The 20,770-nt window shown below is 44.8% G+C and overlaps 1 protein-coding gene across 3 annotated transcripts in view; it reads right to left on the bottom strand.

Annotated features, from left to right (window-relative positions):
• Positions 1-11,136: 11,136 nt before the first annotated feature.
• The window catches only part of TGFBR2 (transforming growth factor beta receptor 2), a 57,537-nt gene continuing 47,903 nt past the window's right edge, over positions 11,137-20,770 (bottom strand). For all 3 annotated transcript variants that reach the window (XM_086614654.1, XM_086614655.1, XM_086614656.1), the window contains 2 exons: positions 14,789-14,916; positions 11,137-11,316 (listed from right to left, as the gene is read on the bottom strand). In XM_086614654.1, coding sequence (XP_086470780.1) covers positions 11,137-11,316; positions 14,789-14,916 — 308 coding nt within the window. The remainder of the gene's footprint in view (positions 11,317-14,788; positions 14,917-20,770) is intronic.

Here is a 20,770-nt window from a genome sequence, read left to right as displayed (position 1 = left end):
TTTCCCATGAGGTTTTCTTAATGGATAAGCTAGATTTTCCCTGCTGTGCTTGAGCCATCCACCATGATTAGGGTCAACACATATTTTTCCTCTTTGCAACTTCTACATGTTCAAAGATTATTATTTTATTGCTCCTTGATCATCTTGTTTTCTAGTTCCAAATTGCAATAATTCCTCCCACATTTCCTCAGATGCCATGTTTCTAAGCCTTTTGATTATTCTTTTGCCCAAAACAAGACAGATCAGTCCTCTGAAACCTTGCCAGGGGTTAAAAGACAGGCAGGATTACTTTGTACATCTCTCAGCCACCACTGCTGCTTATACATTGCAGTGGGATGTTCACCTTCTTTTGTAACAGCAAGATGCTATTGATTCATGTTAGCTTTGTGATCTGCCCTGAGCACTGGAACTTCTTTGGTCAACTGCTCTACATGGCTTTTCCCCATTAGATGTCTGTATGCTTAATTACTCCTTTGTAAGTGTCCCCACGAAAGAAGATCATGTTTTTTCATCAAGCACATCCTAGCTAGCTGATCAAGGGAGGAGATTATTGTCCCACTCCATGCTGCACTCCATGCAGTCCCACCTCGAGTACTGTGTGCAGTTTTGGATGCCTTAGTATAAGAAGGACATTGAACTACTAGAGTGTGTCCAGAGGAGTTCAACTAAGATAGTGAAAGGTCTCAAGGGCAAAACTTAAAAGGAGTAACTGAGGTCACTTGATTTGTTCAGCTTGGAGAAGAGAAGGCTGAGGTGTGATATCATTGCAGTCTACAACTTCCTCAGTGGAAGTGCTGACCTCCTCTCTGGTGCCGGTGATAAGACATGAGGAAATGGAATGAAGCTGCTTCAGAGGAAGTTCAGATTGGACGTTAGGAAAAGGTTCTGCAGTGAGAGGGTGGTCGGTCACTGGAACAGGGTCCCCAGGGAAATGGTCACGGCACCAAGCTTGTCAGAGTTCAAGGAGCATTTGGATGATGCTTTTAGTCATACGGTTTAGTTTTAGGTAGTCTTGCAAGGAGAAGCAAGTTGGACTCAATGATCCTTGTGGGTCTCTTCCAACTTGAGATATTCTATGGTTCTATGATGTATTCAAGCTGTCAAGAACAATTCGAACTGTCAGTCCATCCTGCAGCACATGTGCAGCCTCTCACAGTGCAATACAGTTTGCAGCTATAAGAAACATATATTTTAATCCATCACCTAGGATATTATTGAAAATGCTGACTAGGGGCTAGACCTGGGTCACTGTGGAACTGTACTGAATGCCTCCTAGGGATCTACGTAGTAACTATTATACCTTTCAAGCCAGCTTTGCACCCGCTGTGTACTAGAATTTAGACAAAATTTCCCTAGTTGGCTAATAATAATAATATCACTTGAGGTGATGTCAAAAGCCTTTCTAAACTCAAGCCACATGATATTTACTGTATATCTTCTCCATTTTACACGAACTACTGCCCTGGAGGAAAAAGACCCCACACATGATGAATGCATGTTGACTGCTACTGTCTTCTCATTGGTTTCCCAACTACCTTCAAATAGTTCAATCCCTCCCGCTCTGTAATTTCCTGAGGCTCAGGGACCTGAACAGGTCTCCAGCTCCTCTTGTCTCCTTTCAAATTGCAAGTACCACCTCTGCCTCTTTGGTAACACAGGAGCAAGCTGCAGGACTGCAGGGATCCTTTCCGGGGCACATTGCAGCTCGGAGAAATTGGTCCTCAAGCAGTTGAAGCTCAGGTTGGCTGTGGATGGAGCTGAGGCTGGAGAGTGCCAAAAGGCCTGTTGAGGACACACACGTGGGTGCTGACATTGAGGGAAAGCAGGGGTCTGGGAAAGGGAGGAGGGGTGAGCAGCAAAGTCTTGCCTTGGTATGGAGCCATGAAGTGACTGGGATGTGCATTTGGATTTGGAGTTGGACGAGTGCTCCTATTTTATGCAGGAAAATCAGAGTAGTCAAGGACAAGCATGAATGGATCTGAGACTTCAAGGATGAATTTCATCCCGGTTAGTCAGGCTGAAACAATACAGTATACTGTTTTCTACCCTTTTCTTACCCTGTGCTGGTTTGAGAATCTTTTATTGTCTGATTGTAGCTAGAGAGAAGACTGATACAACCAAACAAGTACTAAACATTTTGTCCTCTCCAGCCACTCTATTTTTCAGTTGTGTAGTTCTTCCTGAAGGGATTTCTTTTCTGTGTTGTTTTGGTTTTGGTTTTATTTTTTTTAATATTTGTCTTCATAAAAAATACCCTCACTATTTAGTTTGCTGTGTTTCTTTAGAACTGGAAAACAAAGACATTGCTCTGGTCCCGGAGTATTGAGCCTGATGAGGCAATCATGTAGGAGATATTTGCATAAGACATTAAAAAAAAAAGTTCCTCTTCTCTGCCTGATTAAGAGCCCTTCCCCCATAATTATTATCTTAAGGAAAGCACTATGTGTAGCTCACAATATCTATAATTTTATTTTAATTACTCCTGGAAGACAATTAAGGCTGTTATTTAAAAATTCAATTTTTAACATAAAGTATAGCAAAATGGAGTCACAAGCATACACAAGGTATTCATCAGAGCATTTAATATCCTCCAGTTAATAATTTTATTATTGCCAAGATGTGTGGCTCGAGCAAGAAATGTATTGCTATGAAGAGAAGAGGAGGCATTTGCTCTATAGCATTCATAGGTTCCAATTGTTAATGCATTGGCTGCACATATAGAAAAGGAGATGAAAAAGAATGAACGTCATCATTTGACCTGTCTGACCCTGTATCCAAAGCTTATTTCATGCATTGGTCCACGAAATAAATTTCCTTCTCTTCTGGAAGCTAATATGATTGATTTTGCACATCAGGGCAAGTAGTGCAAAAATAGTAGAGCTCCAGCTTAGCCAAGCCATGTGGCAATCAAGATTCACCAAGGATCGTCAAAATTCTCATTGGAAAATCAAAAAGGAAAAGTTTCTTTGTAAAAATCCATTGTGTTTTTCGCTAGGAATTTTGCACCCAATACTCTGTATCATTAGCAGCAAAGTGAAGACACATAAAGAAAAGAACAACTGCTCTGTAAGCTAGTCTGTGACCACTCCACACGTTGGTATGAAAAGCACATTGTCCATACTAAAAATCTGCCTATGATCCATAGATGTAATAGGTCAAAGCACTGAAGTCAAACCTATGGACCTCAGTGGTGCCACAGTGGGGCAAAGGGTTGGTCTTACTAAATGTCTCTCAATTGGAGCACATGAAGGCATGCAGAGCAGGCTTCACCTCTCCAAGCTTCAGCTGTCTCACCCACCGCTGCCCATGCTCAGCTCCCTCGTGGCTTCCTGTGCAGCCCCACTCCTGCCTGGGAATGGCCTGTCCTACCTTAGGAGCAAATATTAGGCCAAGCTGCTGATATGGTAAAGGCAGTAAGATGCTGCTGCATCATTCACTCGCTCTCGGGAGAGTTTTCTTGAGAATATTTTACATTGAAAAGCTGAATCTTCTTCTTCTGCCAAAATGTTTTCCTCTAGAGCTAATAAAACCAAATTAGACTGTTCCCCAGATCAGGAATGAATTTTGTCTGATTGTGTGTCATGGATATAATAAACAGTTTATACTTGGGCAAAGGCTGTGTTTAAGTATGGCTGAATCCTGTTTGGTTTACTGTGATTAACCTAAACAATTTATAAATGGATGAAGTAAGTTAATTTAAATTCTTTCTTCCATTTCCTATGGCTTTGTTAAGATTAAGTTCTTAAAAGAAACCATTCCAGAAATTATTGCAAGACAAGCAAATTAATGTTAACATTCCTACATTAAAATGAAATTGCCTTACTTTTTTTCCCCTTATTTAATAAGGCTTACATGTCCTTTCCAGAAGTACTCGGGCTACACAACCTGCTGCTTAACGGGAGATGCCTTTAATGCCTTAAAACATGGTAGCATTTCGCTATGCCATTCAAAGCATTACAAGAAAAAATTCAGTCTAATCCCCTGCAATTTGCCTTTGAAAACTCCTCCTCAGTGACGAGGCTGAAGTGTCAGTGACGTTGTCATGTTACAGAAACACTGCTTCTGCTTCCCACATGGGGATTAGATGAGGAAAAGGAGTTGTAGCCAAAGCATAAGAGTGAGTCTGTGTGAAAGTGTACGAGGCTTAACAACTGGAAAATTAAAAGTCTTGGTATGAGATTTATGTCTTGTTCAAAATCTTTTAGCTCATTAAAGATATGGCCTACTTTCTTCTGCCCCCAGGAGCACCGGATGGCTGATGGAAAGCGTGTATCTCAATTGAAGAGAATCAATACTCTGGCTTTAATTTCACCAAAGGAGGAGACCTCACCTTTCCAGAAATAAGGCTGGATTGGAGTTTCAGCAGTTATCGTCTTTCACTTGCTAAGTGCCTCTCTTATGGATGGGCTGCTCCTGAATACGCTGGCTGTTAACCCATGTGCTGCAAGTTATAATCCTCCTTGGTGGCAGCATGGCAGAGCTGTTTTCTTGGTGAGGTGAGCAGACGGGCTTTGTGTGTTCTTTCACCAGATCCTTTCTCTGACAGCCTTTAGTTCAGTTTTGTTGGATCAAAGCTGAAATACTGTTTTTTGTCATTCTAGGCATTCATATACCCCATATAAAAGTCTTTGCTCTTTCAAAACCAGTATATATATATTTTTTTTTAAGATTCTCAAACAATTGTCGCAATGATGTACTGAAACAGCACAGAGTAGGCCTTGTTATTTTCATCTCAATCTCTGTAGCGATGACCCTTGCCATTTCTGAGTCTGGGGAGGCATTTCTTATACATTGTCAGATGATGCAGTCCCAATTTCAGATCAATATTTTTATCATCTTATTTTACTGGGTAGTCATAGCAGAGACAGCCTCGCTAGATCAGTGCAGAGATCCGCTCAGCATTCACGTACTTGTATAAGGAAGCCAGTAGATAAACCCAGCCTTTAAACGCTAAATATTTGCAGCCACAGACAGACAGATGCTTATCTCAGGAGAAGTTTATACTGTCTTCTGTTTGAGAACTAGAAAGACAGTTTTCACCTTCAAGCGAAAGCAGGAATTAGATGCAATCAATATCTTCTGTAAAACGTTTTCTAACTTAAATGGTTTCCTGCAAGGTTGAAGCGCGAAGACCTCAACACATTTCTAGCAGAAGGAAGTCTATTTCTGGAACGCTTTGTGCAAGACGGAAAGCACCGGGTTTGGGCCTTGCTGGGGGGTGTGAGGAGCTCTGCTTGTGTAGCTCACCACACAGCTCTGATGATAACACTTCCTGTGTCCCACATTGCTTTAGCTCATCTGAAATAAAGCGCTCCTCTAAGCCTCGCACATGGCCAGCCCGTGGCTGCATCACGCTGAGAAACCTGGGACATTTCCAAGGTCCCTATGTTATGCTGAAGGGTGACTGAGCTGTATGCTACAGAAATTGTGCTGCAGCAGGGCTGAAAATGTTGTAGGGATATTTTCATTCCTAGCTCGGGGGGTGGGAGGGGGGGTGGTGGTGAGGGGGGTGGGATTCATGGCAGAAGGTGAGAGATAAGGGTAAGGGGGGAGGTGATGTGAGTCACTCATGCAGATGACAAATCTGTGGAAGCTTCACCTCAGGGAGTGCCAGGAGGGGATGATGTGGTTGTCCTCTCCATCTGGAAACTAAGGAGACAGCCCTGGTTGGGGGAGCCTCATGCAACTGCTCATGCTGGAGTGGAAAGCCGATGAGGCTGGCCTGCAACCTCACTGCCATTGCCATGCAAGTTGGTTGGAAACCACCAACTTGTTGAAGGGGCTGTGCTGTGCTGGCCCCACTCAGGCACCTGGAGATGCCTGGGAGAAGGAGAGGAGCAGCAGGGAGGGAAGGCAGTGGCCTGGGCTTGAAGCCACAGATGGGGGGAAAAAAGAGAGCGAGGTAAATTGTTTTCTGTTTCTTCTTCCACAGGAAAGGCTTGCTGCAGCAGAGGACAAAGAGGAGTGTTTTCAGCTGTGAGTGGTCCCTCCTGTGACACACAGGAGATGGCCAACCTGGGAAGAAATGCCAGGATTCTTTGCTCCACCTGCTTCCGCATGGCAACATGTTTGCAAAACAGACGTTTCAGCAGTGAGAGTTTCATCACGCCGGCTTGATCAGGTGACTGTTTTATTTTTCAATAATTTAGCTACATAAATGCAACTGTCCGAAGAGATTGGTTTATCACTATCACAACTGAGCAAATGATTCACAGCAGATAATTTATGAACTGCCTTTTGCCTCATCATGAAGTGATTAGATGGTGCTCAAAGCATTCGTCAGTCAAGAGTTTTAAATCGATTTCCTGGGCTCGGTCTTCCAAGGAGCCTCACGATTTGGCCATATTTCAACAAACCATTGACTTTGTCCTCAGCTTTCTGCCCATGGGCAAGGCCTTTCAGCTGCCTGAGGTCAAAAACAGGTGAGTGCTGCCAATAGGTCGCAGCACTGGGAGGAAATGGAGATGGACAGCGGGGCTGGGACATCAAGGGCTCAGGCCAACTGGGTCTTGTGGGTCATACTGGGAAATGTAACCCAGTAGAACACAGGTGCCTGAAAAAAACCTGACCAAAATCCTGCAGTGAGATTCATCACTTATACTGACCCAGGATGAGACTGGAATTTTTGGCAACCCCGGAGCAAGAGCCTTCTGAACACACACGTGGTATGCACCCACTTGCGTGAATGTTTGCCAAGTAATAAGCGGCACGAAGGCAGCCAAACTGCAGACAGTCTGGAACAGAATTCGCTCCATCTTCTTTGTGGCCGGAGGGAAAAATTGCCATAGGCAGCGTTTTATTAAAAACATAATGCCAAAAAAAAGCAAGCAAGAGAGAGAGAGACAGAGCTAAGGATCAGGAAATAAATTAATCAGTGTTCCTCTGGAAGCCAAGAAAGCCCTTGGGTCCCAGCACAGCTGGCTTGACAAGAGGACAATATTGCAGGTGCTCTACATGTGGCCCAGTTTGTTTCCAGGAGCATTCAGAATAACGATGTCTTAATGTCGTGCTTTTTCTCTTTTCCCCCCCCCTCAGGAGCTGGGTCATGATTTTTTTTCTTCTTTTATTGTTCATGTCTATTCCAGTAGCAGTCGCGAATATCCTAGAAGGGGGTGAAATCCCCCTTGTGCTGGGAATCATGTGAACTGGTAACACAGAGGCAGGCTGCGCCAGGAAACTGCCACCCAGTTTAGACCATTGCATGGTTCAGTATCAAACCCAAGGAATGCCTTCTGCACTGCACAGCTGGAGCCTCCTTGCTGTGTACGCTGGTGATAAAATGCTGATTGACATGCTAATTAAGAGCTGCTTACAGAAGGGTGTTGAAGACCATATTTAGGATAAGAAAGGTGGGCAAAAGCCTTAATTGGAAAAATATTAAAAGGACATAATGTACTTTATTTCAAGGATATTGTGTACTTCATTTTGAGACTGAAAGATCTCTGGAGATGCCTGCTGTGCTGCTGTGTTTTCTTAATGCATTTTAAATCTACTTTTGCAACACTTGTTTGCCCTGTTATGCCAAAAGGACTTGGCCTTTGAGACAGTGTAAACAGGATATCAGGGCTTGATGCTCTTTGCCAAGAGGTGGCCAGTGGTGGGGACTGGTGAGGGGTGTCTACTGGCACCAGTGCACCAGCAAACGCAGGGGCCGACTGCAGTGTTGCTAGGTTTGCTTAGGGCTTGGCAGGGCGCTGCTGGAAACCACAGGGGTGCGAGCAGTGAGGCTTTGTGTGCCTGTAGGGAAGCTGAGAGGTGTTTTGTACCTGGCCTTTGCTGAAGGAATAGGAGAGAAGGGAAAGGCTGCACTACTAATGCTTGCTGGGGAGGGGGAGGCTGTAGAGCATCCAGCTATCCCTCGATGTTAGAGCAACTACAGCAAGGGTGGTGCTGGCAGCAACAGAGCTGCAGGCTCTTCCATGCTGTCCCCAGGCAGCTGGTTTCAGCTGTTTGCTGAGCATCCTCACTCTGCAGCTTGGTTTATAGGGCAGAGGGTAGCAGGCTTGAAGGAAGAGCTGGTCACCTGCAGCTGTCTGCCTGGGGGGGGGGGTGCACCTAGGCAAGGCCTTCTTCACAAAGCAAGCCCCTATTTTGATAGTTTAGAGTAGATGTGGTGACTGTAGGTTGCATCATGCCTGACTGGCTACATGTGTTGCTCTGAGCACTGAGAGCCCACAGAAGCTGTGAAATCGTGAGTGTTGAACATACTCAAAATTCAATGAGGGCTTGAGCAACCTGATCTAAGCTGCCTGTTTTGAACAGGAGCCTGGACCAATTTTTTTTTTTTGGTGAGGGAATGGAGGTAACTTGCTCTTTGTTTATGTGGTGCTTGTGTTCTGCATGTCTTCCATGGGAGAGTAACAGCTTAAAAAGGTGAAAGCTCTGAGTGGAGTGCAGTAGCTGCAAGGCACAGGCACATTAATCATACACTTCTGTGTGACACAGATTTAGTGGTCTGTCTTCTGGCTCACTTTAACACCAGCACCAAAACAACTGAGGTTTAACTAAGGCCTTATCTGTACTGAGAACTGAGCAACCTAAAAGTAGGTGAGCTTCAGCTGTGAACCCTCTTCTCCCTCCCCTCCCCTGAGCCCAGCGGAGGTTTTACACTTCAGGGGCTAACGGGCTAGCAGGTTTGGCTATCTGCCAGTGCTGTTCTGCTGAAGGGCAGGATGGAGACCGGCGGAAGGAGTCATTAGCAAAACAGGACACACGCAAAGGCCACGCTGAGCATAACATTCATGCCTCTAGTGTGGAGGAATGGGCTTGTATCATTTTAGGATACGGTTCATTTTAGGATAGGGTTCATTTTAGGATAGGGTTCATTTTAGGAAGAGCGCTCTCCCTATTCTGGATGGTCCAAAAATGAAAGACAAGCTTGAGTCGGTGTTACTTTATTTGCTCCAGTAAACATTTGATTTATATGAAACAAAACAAAACAGACCCCAAAAATCCAAAACTGTTTACAAAGCAAGTTAAGTGCTTGAAACATTTGATATACAAGAGTATATATTGTTCACATTCCTATTTCATACATGATGTACAGGTGAAATATTCCTTAAAAGAATAGAAATTTTCCTTTACATGTAGTAGTAAAAAAAAATCCATAACGATGTCAGTATTGTCAGGAACTACCGGACGCCATTCCTTGACCTTCAGCGTGGCTGGAGGAAGAGAAACGGGCCGCGACATTCCGTGTCCCCGCTTCTCCGGGCAGCCGAGGCGGCGGCGCGGCAGCGGCGCGTCGCTAGAGGGCACCGGGCCCCGCCGCCGCCGCGCTCCCGCCGCCCCGAGCCTCTGCCCGCTTTCCTTTTTTTTGTACAAAAGCACCCCTTCCCCCTTTTAAAATTTGACAGAGCATCCTCTGAATTCCACTGCAGTTGTTGAGGTTTCACCCCGCTCTGTTTAAATATTTCTGAGTAGTTTGGTTAAAATGGGGGAAAAAAAAAAAATAGCAGATACAAAACCATTTCAAATATAATATTTGCCATCGTAAATCTGAAGTCCTATTTGAATAAGCATGATCCCTATTGACTTACATGGCAACGTCTTCTAGAGAAATATCAATGTTTATCTGCCAAAGGTGTTCAATAAATTGCACCAGCTCCAGTGGTACAGGACTGGTTTGTGCTGACTGGATTTCTAACTTCCAAGGCCTGCTTACACGCCGTGGGGAAGAAAAAAGTGGAAAAATCCCTGCAAACCTCCTGAAGACAAAATTGTTAGCACTTCTTAAACACATTGCTGTCATTTATGTAGGCCCAATGTGATGTTGACTGTCTTACACATTTTGGAGGACTGAAAGAATGTGAGCAATGTCTGAAGGATCCTTTTGGAATAAATCACCTTTCTTGGGTCTTTTTCTGTTAATTGCTGACTTGCTGAGGGCAGCCTTACATGCAAGCAGTGCTGAGGGCAGGATATGCCATTAACCTAATGCTGCGGAGCTCTCCCTCATCTCTAAGGTCCTTGTGCAAAAACAAAGGCACCAGCTGTTGTCTTTTACTTTTCCCTAGAAAAACGTGGAACAGACTTAGGCTATGGTGTGTCAAGCCATTAGACATGCTGTACAGGGAAAAAAATGTTTGTTCTTACAGCAACACAATCAAGGTAAAAGGAAGGAAAAAAAAATAGTACTGCCTGCACTCAGAATGCACAGTAAATATAAAACATCTGCTGGGATTATTGCTGGCCCTGTCTTCTTTTGTATGGTTTGGGGTGGGGATGGGAGGAGGGGAAAACTCATCCTGCTGATATTTTGCAACCTGCTTGCAAGCAGCGTGAATTCAAAGCAATAAACATATAACGTTAATGACCTCTGTATCAAAACACACATGTGGGCGGGACCAAACCTCCTTGCACTCCTGTTCTGGGACACTGTGAGGATGCTGAGGTTAAGGAGAGAGGGCAAAGGCATCCCTGAACCTTCCAAAACGTGCTGCAGACAGGACCATGTAGTAACAATCGCAAAGCCAAGTTGGCCTGTGTGCTGTGACACTGCTCCTGCAGGTGTGAGCCGCAGGGCCGCAGCCGGGTGTTCACAGCACATCCTTCGAAAGTTGTTGTCTTATTCCATATTATTCCTATCTTTTTGGCAGAGTGCTTAGAGCACAATTGCTGGTGGTGTGCTACACCGGTCTCCCCAGGCTCCTTCCCTAAGGGGGAGGGATCTCTAACGCACTGGTAATTTCTTGGAAGCACTTCAATTTTTTTAACTCTTTTTTTCAGAGCATGGCTGTTTATAGATATATAGATATATATACACATACACACACATTTTTATATATATATATGTATATATATATATAAAAATAGCAATTTCATAGTTATATACAGGCATTAATAAAGTGCATAATGTTATTGGCTATTTTCAAATCTCATTTCCTGAGGAAGTGCTAACATACATAGCTCCTCCTATGACATGATGCTGGCAGCCAACGCTAGGGTATGACACCTACTCCCTGGCTTTTAATTCCCATGAATACATCTCCCTGTCCGGAGCCAGAGCCTAAAGGGAGTAGTGACAGCCTCAGTCCTCCAGGAAGCAAGTCAAGGCACCGATCGAGACCTCTTCCTTTGCCAAGGTGAATGCATCTAGGAGTGACATCTCTCCATTTCAGAGCTCTCGGGAGCACACTACTTGGCGGTGGTCACGGAGCCATCTTCGGGGATCTTCTCCTCTGAACAGCTTCTTCCTGAGAGCTTGTCGTGGTGCTTGAGCTCGCTGAAGCGCTCTGCGACGCACTGCGCCGTGAGCCGGGCCTCGGGGTCGTGGTCCCAGCATTCAATAAGCGTTTCGCACACCATCTGGATGCCCTGCAGAGAGCACAGAGAGAGCAGCGTGACGGGGCCAGTCACCACCAAAGCCCGTGAGTGAGAGGGGCTTCAGTGCCCTCTGAAGTTCAGGGGGTTATTCATGTGTTGTCCTGGAGGTGCTTTATGGGCTTTACTGCTACTATAAGAGGGGCACATTTTTTTTATTTTTTAAAAGAAACCGTACTACGATATTTTCAGCAACTTAGTACTGCCATCTCTGTGCATATATTCTAATACTTTATAAAAGAGAAATGATGCTTTAGACTAGTGCTATAGAATCATGTCAGGTATTTTTACTAGGTATGATCAGAACTATTGGATAACGTGACTTCTCGCGCTACCCAGCCCTTTGCGTGCCTGAATTCTGTTTGGGTTTTTTGAACAAAATTCTGATTGCCAGTAATCTCAGGCCCTACATCAGCCCTTTATGAATTCCCTGCAGACTAACTAAATCTATGTGCAAATATGGGCCACAGTCCCACAAACGCTTAAACACGTCACTCACAGATGTAACTATTTAACCTTCATTTCAATGCTGATGCACATGTTTACAGGAGCAAAAAAACAGTTGCATCTCTGTAATGCATTTTATAAACATGAGGTACTTGCCAGGAAATTGTGTGCTTTACTTTATGACACTAAAAGCCCATTAAGCAGGATTTATCTTAAACTTCTTATTTAAAAAAATAACATTTCACAACACTGCATTAATTGCATAATTTACCTAATTGGCGATGTTGACTGATGTCAACGTTGATAGCAGAATGTTATTGTCTGTATACAAATAACATTAGTTTTCTGCTGGCATTGAAATTACAAGCAGTAAATTAAATTAAATATTAAACACTAACTTGAAATCAATAGTGCAACAAATCTCATTAAGGGGGGGAAAAATTGTAATATGTAAATCCATTCCAGAATTTTATCATGATGAATAATGAGTTCATTACAAAAACACGACTGCAGAGGAAGGAAATGAATATGGAAGAGCCATTACAGTAAGAGCAGCTTCTATGGAGTTCAAAGCAGATCCTCAGCTGCTGCAAACTGTCACAGCCCCGCAGAAGCCAATGCATCACTGCATTTTAGATAGCGCAATGTGAAATGCTGAAGGGATTCAGACGAAGGGAATTAAATCCACATTCATAAAATGTCCTCTGAGTATGTTATCAGGCATCCGTTTCCTGCCTTAGACTCTTAGCTGAACCCTGCTGGAACCAGCTGTGCCCGTCCCCGTGACACACAAGGGCAGACGCGTGTTCCTCCCAGTTGGTGGGAGAGGAACACTGGGGCAGACTGAGGTCTGCGTTTGACAGAGGGAAGAAGTCTCTGAAGTTGAGTGCAGGACACCTATGTCCAAATCTGTCATCGTTTCACTTGTTGCCTAAACCCAGAGGTGACTTAACTCCTGATGCAGCTTTCAGCTCTACTCCAGTACCCTGAGCCGCAGCCCTCCACGCCTGCAGGCTTGTCCTCACGAGAGCAGTTGCAGCCCTGCCGGGTGCCTGAGCACCACGGGGATCAGGAGCCCAGTGCTTCCCTGCCCAGGCACCCTGGGCATGCTGGCACACCTACGCCTGCTGCTACAACTGGCTGTGCAGGAAACAGGCTCCTGGACTCCAAGGATAACCAGCGGTATTGCCCATTTCTACTGCCATGTAATGCAGTGCCCAGCCCCAGTGCCCACAGGAGTAGCCTTGTCCTGAACGCAGACGACTCTCTGGGTCACCTAGCTCTGCCCAGGCCTGCTGAGTGCCAAGGACTTTTGCCTTCAGGGGCCTTCATCACCTGCTACTACATGTACATCGTGTGACTCTTCTCAAATGCAGAACAGAAATATTTGCTGACCACTTCTGCCTTTGCATTAGCATAAGCGGTATCTTTCTTTCACATCCAGTAACAGACTGGTACCAAGTTAGATTTCTTTTAGCTCTTGAGAAAACTGATTATCCTCAAGTTTGCCAACCACAGATCTTCCTGTTGTTCTTCTGTTTCCCTATGTAGTTCTCTAACTTTTTTCACTTGTGAGACCACGTCTTTTGAATATCCTGAAAAATGTTCTCACACTGTTCCTAATTTTAAGCATTTTCTATTTTTTTTTTTTTTCTCTCAAATGATCTGGCTCAGGATTCTTTTCTGTTTTGCTAGTTGTACCACATACATATTACCAGTTTGGACTTTGTTTTGCCTTTGTGGAAAACAAACCACTGCAGTCAACTCACGATCCCCTTTACTAGCTTATCCACGATTTTTATGAAATTTCTGCAACCAGTTCCTTTCTACAAAGATGACCATTAGCATAATCTCTCCTTCCCAACCAACTTGCCATTTAGAAGATGGTTGTATGCATGGCTCCTAAAAATGTCAAGGGCTTTTTAGAACTAGTAATATCAGATATCCAGGTGTCCCTCAAAATACAGCTTTCTCCTGCAGTTAAAGGCCCCTCCTCAATAACCCTACTCATCACAGATGACTACATAAGAGCAAGTCCCTGTGGTCCAAGAGGGGGTTGCAATTCTGCCGTAGTCAACAGGCAGCAGATGTGTTGTTCCTGGTTGGAAAGATGATTGATTTTGGCCACTCACTTGGCCTTTCTCGAGTAGGTGTTAGACTATTACTTTAACATCTCAACTGGAATGAAAAAGGGAGAGTTACATTGCTCCTGATGGAAATAGCAGCTGATCTTGGTTGCCTGGGCTTTTATAAAATATTCATGATGCTTTCCTTTTGTCTGTAAAGACCACTCAACATATTTCATTGACAAGTGGAATGACCAAGCCTCACTTCTTCTCTGATACGATTCTCATTTTATCTCTACTGATAAAACCGCTCAGAGCAAAGGTGCAGAAATGCATTCCTTTGGCTTGTTTTCATTCGGTTTCTCTATTGAGAAATCTACTATTGCCTAGGAGGTGCAACCATGGTGTTCGTGAATGGGGAAAGCCAATGGAGTGCTTCACGACATGCAAGGGAAACGGACTGCTAATGCGCAACCTGAATAAAACCAGACTGGCTTGCTGAAGACTCATTTCCTATTTTCTTAAACCTGTCAACAGCTGGGATGCAACTATGACTGCTCTCCATGATAAGGTACTGAGATTTGTTTTCTCTGCTGAAGGGGCCCATGTGCAAAGCTGTTCTCTTTGACCTTTCGGAGCCTGCACACAGTGTGCTTTAAGGCCCTAATTATTCTGTGGCTGTCTGGATGATTGTCAGGTCTCAGGTTTCCAATCTTTTTGATTTGATCACTTTTAGACGACACTGGTGAGCACAGAAATCCCAGGGCTTTGGGGTAAGCTCTGCACTGTGGTTTCTGAACCACAGGCAGCATTGGTGACACCATATGACAGAGCTCTAGGCCGTGCAAAAGAGAGGTCCAGCCTGTTGGGCAGGGACTGAGTTAAGGCTCAGGCTTCAGGCAGCAGCTAAATGTGTGTTGCAGCTCCCAGCTGCTCACGTGTGGTGCTCTTACCTGATGGTTAAGCCAGGAGCTGGGGATCTCGGGTCGCCCTCTGTCTCTTAGGACATTGTCCTTCATGCTTTCCACGCAGGGGTGTTCTCGCACTTTAGAGCCGAACGGGGGCTCGTACTCTTTCACTTCTGCCAAGAGAATAAGCAAACACAAGGGTATTCAGCTGTGCTGTGCTGGTGCCAAGTGTGAAGGGAGCTGGCTGTTCTCTGGAGGAGTAGGAGCTACTGATTAGCTGCTCAGTGCCACTGTTCTGCTTGACCAGCTCCAAACAAAGCAAAGCCAGTTGGCATTTTCAAAAATGTTTCGAATGTGTTTCTCCCACACACTCCCTCCTTCCCTTTTTCTTTCCTAGCCAACTAAACAATTTTCATTTAAACCCTTTAGTACATAATCATATTAGCAACAGTCAGAGCAGCAGAGTGTTACCTATAACGGTTTGTGAGCCTTTCAATCTGTGCTGTGGCAAAACACACAGGAGCTTCAAGGTGAATTCTGCCTGAGCCAGGCTTGCAAGAATTGGTTACTTTGGTCCCCCCTAGGTCCCCTGAAGTCCGCACACACTTACCAGGTGAAATATAAACTGAAATCATAGAATCATAGAATCATAGAATCATAGAATCTATCTGTTAATGTGCCCGATCGCTAGGAGAAAACATTTGCTTGAAAAGAAGAAAGATACATTAAGGAACAGTGCTGCTATGCTACCCTTGTTTATTATTGAGCCATGCTCCCTTGTAGAAAGTAGTAGTCTGCTCTTATTTTAGGCCTCTCCTAAAATGGGTCAGTTTTGGCCCATGATGCAGGGGGCACAGCTTCCTGAAGGGGTTGCTGCCATTCTAGTTTTGTTTGTGTGTTGCATATTTTCTTTGCTTTTCTTTGGAGAGAGAAAGGAAGAGGCAGACATATGGGACCTTTGGAGAAAACTCAAGAAATCTCAGAGAGCGGAAATATTATAGTAGATGCTGACACAGTGTAGAAAATGCTGTGGTTTCTTTGGGAACAGATGGAGACTTTACTCACAGGCCTAATGACTTGCTAGTATTAGATAAAGATTTATGAAGTTGGCCTGTTCTGCTGCCTCTTATTTCTTTCTAGGAATTAATTGAGGGCAAGAAAAACTGAAGTGTAATCCACAAGGCAGCCTGAAGAATGCATGTGAGTGCCCAGAAGATGTGTGAAGAAAGATGAACGAGATGGGAGACACAGTACTGTTGTGTTACAACCAAAGTTCAAATGCAGTGTCCAGTGCTCCTCATTCCTCTCAAGGGGTAAAAAGAAGCTCCCAGAAGGGTGATAACAATGATTAAAGGCCCAGAAAAAATGGGAGGAACCTCCAAAGCTTGGCTTTGTTTCCTCTGGAGAGAAAGGTAAGAAGTCATACGGCAAAATACTGACAATAACTAATGATCAAAGCAACACAGGTCAGATCCTTCTGATTGTCACATCTCGTGATAAAAACAAGGTACTATTGAACATAACTAAAAGGTGGACTTTTCTCCAAAACCTTAGTCAGGCTTTAGATCTCATTTCTATGTGATGGCCACGAGCTGAAGACTATAGGTTACAGAAAAAGAGAGGGAATTTCTAACGTTTAAAAAGAATAGCCAAAATATGAGAACAAACATTTTGGAAGGGATATTAAACCTTGTGCTTCAAAGATCAGCATTTAGAGATCCAGCTGCAAACAACTGTGTGTGCAATGCAGCCGATCACCTCACAGATGGCCCCTGCAGAGCTCGCTCTCCTTCCCTGAACCATCTGGCACTGGCCACTGTCCACGCAACACTCTGGAGAGTGGCTGTAGTCCCAAAACACAACTCCTATCTTCTCTTACATAAATCATTTTCTCTAAGACTCAAGGGCAATAAGTCTGCTCTGCTTGCTTTCCTCTACAAGAAGCCATACCAGTTTTACCCGCATTAATCTGAGTCGGAGATTACTCAGCCAAAGTAAGTTTACAAGACTTTAGCCCTAGGAGTTAATTAGGAAGTTGCCATCTTGCTGGTCAGATCTGGATTCCTATGCAGCGGATGTACAATGCTTGCGAAGCACATACCTCTACTTTCAAAGCAAGCCAAAATATTGAAGTTTGCTGGGAAAACTTAAATAGCGTGAGGTAGACGGCCATTTCCTACACCATCTCCATCAGTCATGGTTTGATTATGGCAGTGGCCATTGACACCAGCCAAGGCTCTGAGATCTTCTTGCAGTATGAGGAGTCAGTGGAGTCTGAATGTCCAACAGATGGAAGCTGGTGCTGTGGTGATGATCTATTCCCTATCACTGAGCTTAATCCAGAGGCCATTCATGTTGAGGAGACCAAGGTCCAAGTGGGGGAAGGGGAAGCCTTCCCAGGGAATTGATAGGTTTGTAATACATTTTCCCTGTTTGAGAAATTCCTTCTATGCTACAAGAACAAACTCTTCCAAATGTAAAGATGATTAGGTTTTTCAGGTTTGAGTGTGGTTTTTTTGTTTTTTTGGTTTTTTATTTTTTTGTTTTTTTTTTTTTAATGCTAAAGAAAGAGAAATTGAAGTCAGATGCCTTCTGATGGGGGTTGGAACTAGGTGATCTTTAAAGTCCCTTCCAACCCAAACTATTCTATGATTCTATGCCAATTTGCTGTAATAACTTTACAGTAACACAGTCATGTCTTCCCTCAGATTGAAAAGCATGCAACATCTTCTTGCTATTTATTGTCTTGCTTCTCTTTCCCTTAGAAAGAAAAGCTCACTGAATCCTCTTGCAGTAAATCATACTTATGCTGTGGAATCTCAGGTGTCAGGAACGTTTTGCAGTAATAGCTGGGTTATTCATGGATCATGTTGATGCACTACAGTAGATGTAACAGATGTCAATTTGAGGAAAGTTAAGATGTTTGTGCCCAGCTGCTTGTGCATGGCTGTATACAGATGCTGAATCTATTTGTCATGCCTTAGATGTTTCTTTTGATTGTTTTTAGACCAGTCAGGCACTAAAAATGACAACTGGCTGAAGTACCATAAATACCTCAGGTACTGTGAACTACAGCATCTTTAGCATTCAGTAATGGCGAGGTTCCTTCAACTTTAACCTCCAGCATTTAATCTTTATGGTTGTGAGCTACCTTGAGCTAATAATCGCTGTATCTCTGGTTCCCTTTGACACTGTGCTGGCCATAACTCTCAGAAAGGCTGGAACTGGATTTTTAGCCCCAAACAGAGACATTACTGAAAATCTATTTGTTGTTCCTGATGAATGGTTCGGAAAATTTGACTGCGAGTTCTTTATGAAAAATATGCCTCACTCATGTGATCTTTTTCTACTCTAAGCTCTTTGCAATAAGATTCTCTTCCTTTGGGTCAGAACAGTGTACCTGCAAACCCTGTCGACACTCCCTCACATGATCTGTCTTGCTGATTTCTGTGGGACAACTTCTCATGCTGGCAGATGAAGGCTCATTTGTGGAATCAAAGCAGGAGTTATGTGAAAGAAAGTCAGCAAAAATCAGCTGTGCAGCACAGTCCACTGCAGTGGGCTTGTGTTCGGAAGCTTTTAGGTCCTTTCAAAACACCTCTCCCTTTAGAGTTTACAAGGAGAGAGCCACAGAAGGGATAAATCAATCGATGGTGGAGCTACTGTGACAGCTTATGCACACCCGTCCACCTGTGTGTGCAGATTGTGTCTTTCTTCATGCTAGAGGAATTTGAGTGGTGGATCTACTTAGCCATTGCACACAGGGATTATGCAGAGTCTCAAAAGCCATTTCATCACCAAGTTTAAGGAGCTGTCAAATGCTTACTTCACATTTACCCTAGGTTTCCCTGTTCTGCTTCTTCAGAATACAGTCACTAGCTTGGAAGGGTGAGGATGTGTTGGGATGCGTGAACTCACTGTGCAGTTTGTCTTGCACAGATATGTTTGAAGTGCCTTCACATTTGATGATCAAAGACACTGTCACCGTTCCACAGGTTTGGGAGTGCACGAGGTCTGCCTTCAGTGTACCGTTACAGGCTGCTTAGTCACTGTGTGCTGGATCCTGAGGTGGGAAAGTAGAGGAGCACAGAACACGTGAGCACATCGGCACCCAACACGGAGCGTGGTGCAGCAATCTTATCTACTGCTACCTGGGCTTGTTGAAGGAAAGCACTTGCTACCTCTCATGCAGTACTGTGGTGACACATAGAGAATTTCTGGGATGCGAGTTACCGCCACAGGGTGACGCTGTGCCGTGTGGAGGTACCAGCTTGGGGTTATATGCCACCACATGTGCCCTATCTGGGATCTGCTCCACAGAGGGAGAGGCTTAAATCAGGCTCCAGCTGCAGCCACCGCAGGGCCCAGTGTGCAAGCACAGCCCCACTGCACAGGCTATCAAAATGCCCCTGGCTGCCAGAAGCCGTCACCTCTCCACGATGACACGGTGAAAGCTGCGTATTTCACAAGGTGCAGGACACACACACGTTTAGTTGGCTGACTCTTTCCAAGTAAGCGTAAGATTAATCAGTGATTTTATTCACATTAAACTCGGCTCTGGTAAAGCAAGGCTGCCATTTCAGACAAAGCTCTGCTGCTACGCCGAAGCCAGCCGTGGCTCCAGGCAGTGCAGACTGCACGAGCAACGTCGCCATTTTCTGAAGGGTTTCTCTTCTCCCTCTTCACTAACCCGTGTATTCAGAAGTTCCTTTTCCTCTCCTTCTCCCCTGCCACCCCCAGCAGTCCCCGGCCCGTAGCAGCTCTGATACAAAACAGATGGTTTTCTTTTCTTTCTAGGAGACTGTCAGAGAAATTACACTTGCCTCAGTCGCCGAAGCTGTGTCGCTCTGAAAGCAAGTGGTTGAGATGAAAATTATATTCCTTGCAACATGCAGCATCTGGTGCACAGCTGTTGCGCTGAATGAAATACCAAGTTAACAGCAGCGTGGAGCAGTCGAAGCTCTCCCCAAAGTAGTATTGCTGAGTTTCTAAATATGCCTCTTAAATTATACTCCGGTGAAAAATCAGTCAAACTTGATCTTTGCCTCTGTCTCCCTTTCCCTCGTGCCCCATTTCTGCTTCTCCATATTTAGCACAACAAAGTAACAACGAACAGCACGGCCTTTCGCAAAAGCTGATCCCCACCTGCTTATTTACTACGGCAGCTTCACAGCATGGGTTACGCTGCTGGGTATTTTTGTTTAAACGTCTGCTGACCGAAAAGGCCTGGCATAGCACAGAGACTGTGTTTGACAAAGCTGCTGTAGGGCGAAGACCTGCCTCCGTCACCTCCCACACTCACCCAACACCTGCACGCTGACAAATGCATCCTGAGAGCTCCCTTTGTAAAGAAGTAAGTCCCCGTACCTTTACATGGCTGAATGGCAATTAGCCCCCTTTCTGTGCCTTCCTCCCTAATGAAAGTTGCTAACGTTGCTGCCTCGGCTTAGACTGCTGCTCCTGCCCTCTGAACTGCTGGGAGCTTTCTCTAGTGACAGGGAGCTGCCACCACAGTCAAGCCTGCCCTGTGAAGGCGGTGCCTGCTTCTTTCAGGCTCCTTTGGAAAGGCTGCCTGCAATCGGTCAGCCTGCTCCGGCTTATGTGTGAGGTCATTTCTCTCAGTGCCTAACAGCTCAGGAAGGAAAGAGGGGTTTGCGTGAGCAGAGGCAGCTCCTCGAGAAGGCTGGGAGGAGAGGAGGGAGTCTCAGAAGTGACAGATGGAGAGAGAAAGCAGAGAGGGAGCTGTAGTCATGAATCACTGTAAGGGTATTTCACCAGCTGGTTGCAGATAGCCAGACTGCACAAACCAGGGGAAAATCTAAGAAGGAAATGAGAGAACCGTGCAATGCCTGTGCAGCTCAGTACCAGTGACGAGTTAAGGGAGATCCATCCTGGGAGTTGTATTTAACTGCTCTGGATGGAGACACTAAGCCCAAGTTCCACCCTCTCCAGATCTGCCCAAGTATTCCTGTGGTTTTGCTGGAGACTTCACCCCTTGAAAAGATGACTGAAATAGGAAAACGAAAT

The sequence above is a fragment of the Tauraco erythrolophus genome, chromosome 7 (assembly GCF_009769465.1).
Source record: "Tauraco erythrolophus isolate bTauEry1 chromosome 7, bTauEry1.pri, whole genome shotgun sequence".
Lineage (NCBI taxonomy): Eukaryota > Metazoa > Chordata > Aves > Musophagiformes > Musophagidae > Tauraco > Tauraco erythrolophus.
Note: the sequence above shows the minus strand (reverse complement) of the source record. Positions and strands in the feature narration are given on the sequence as shown.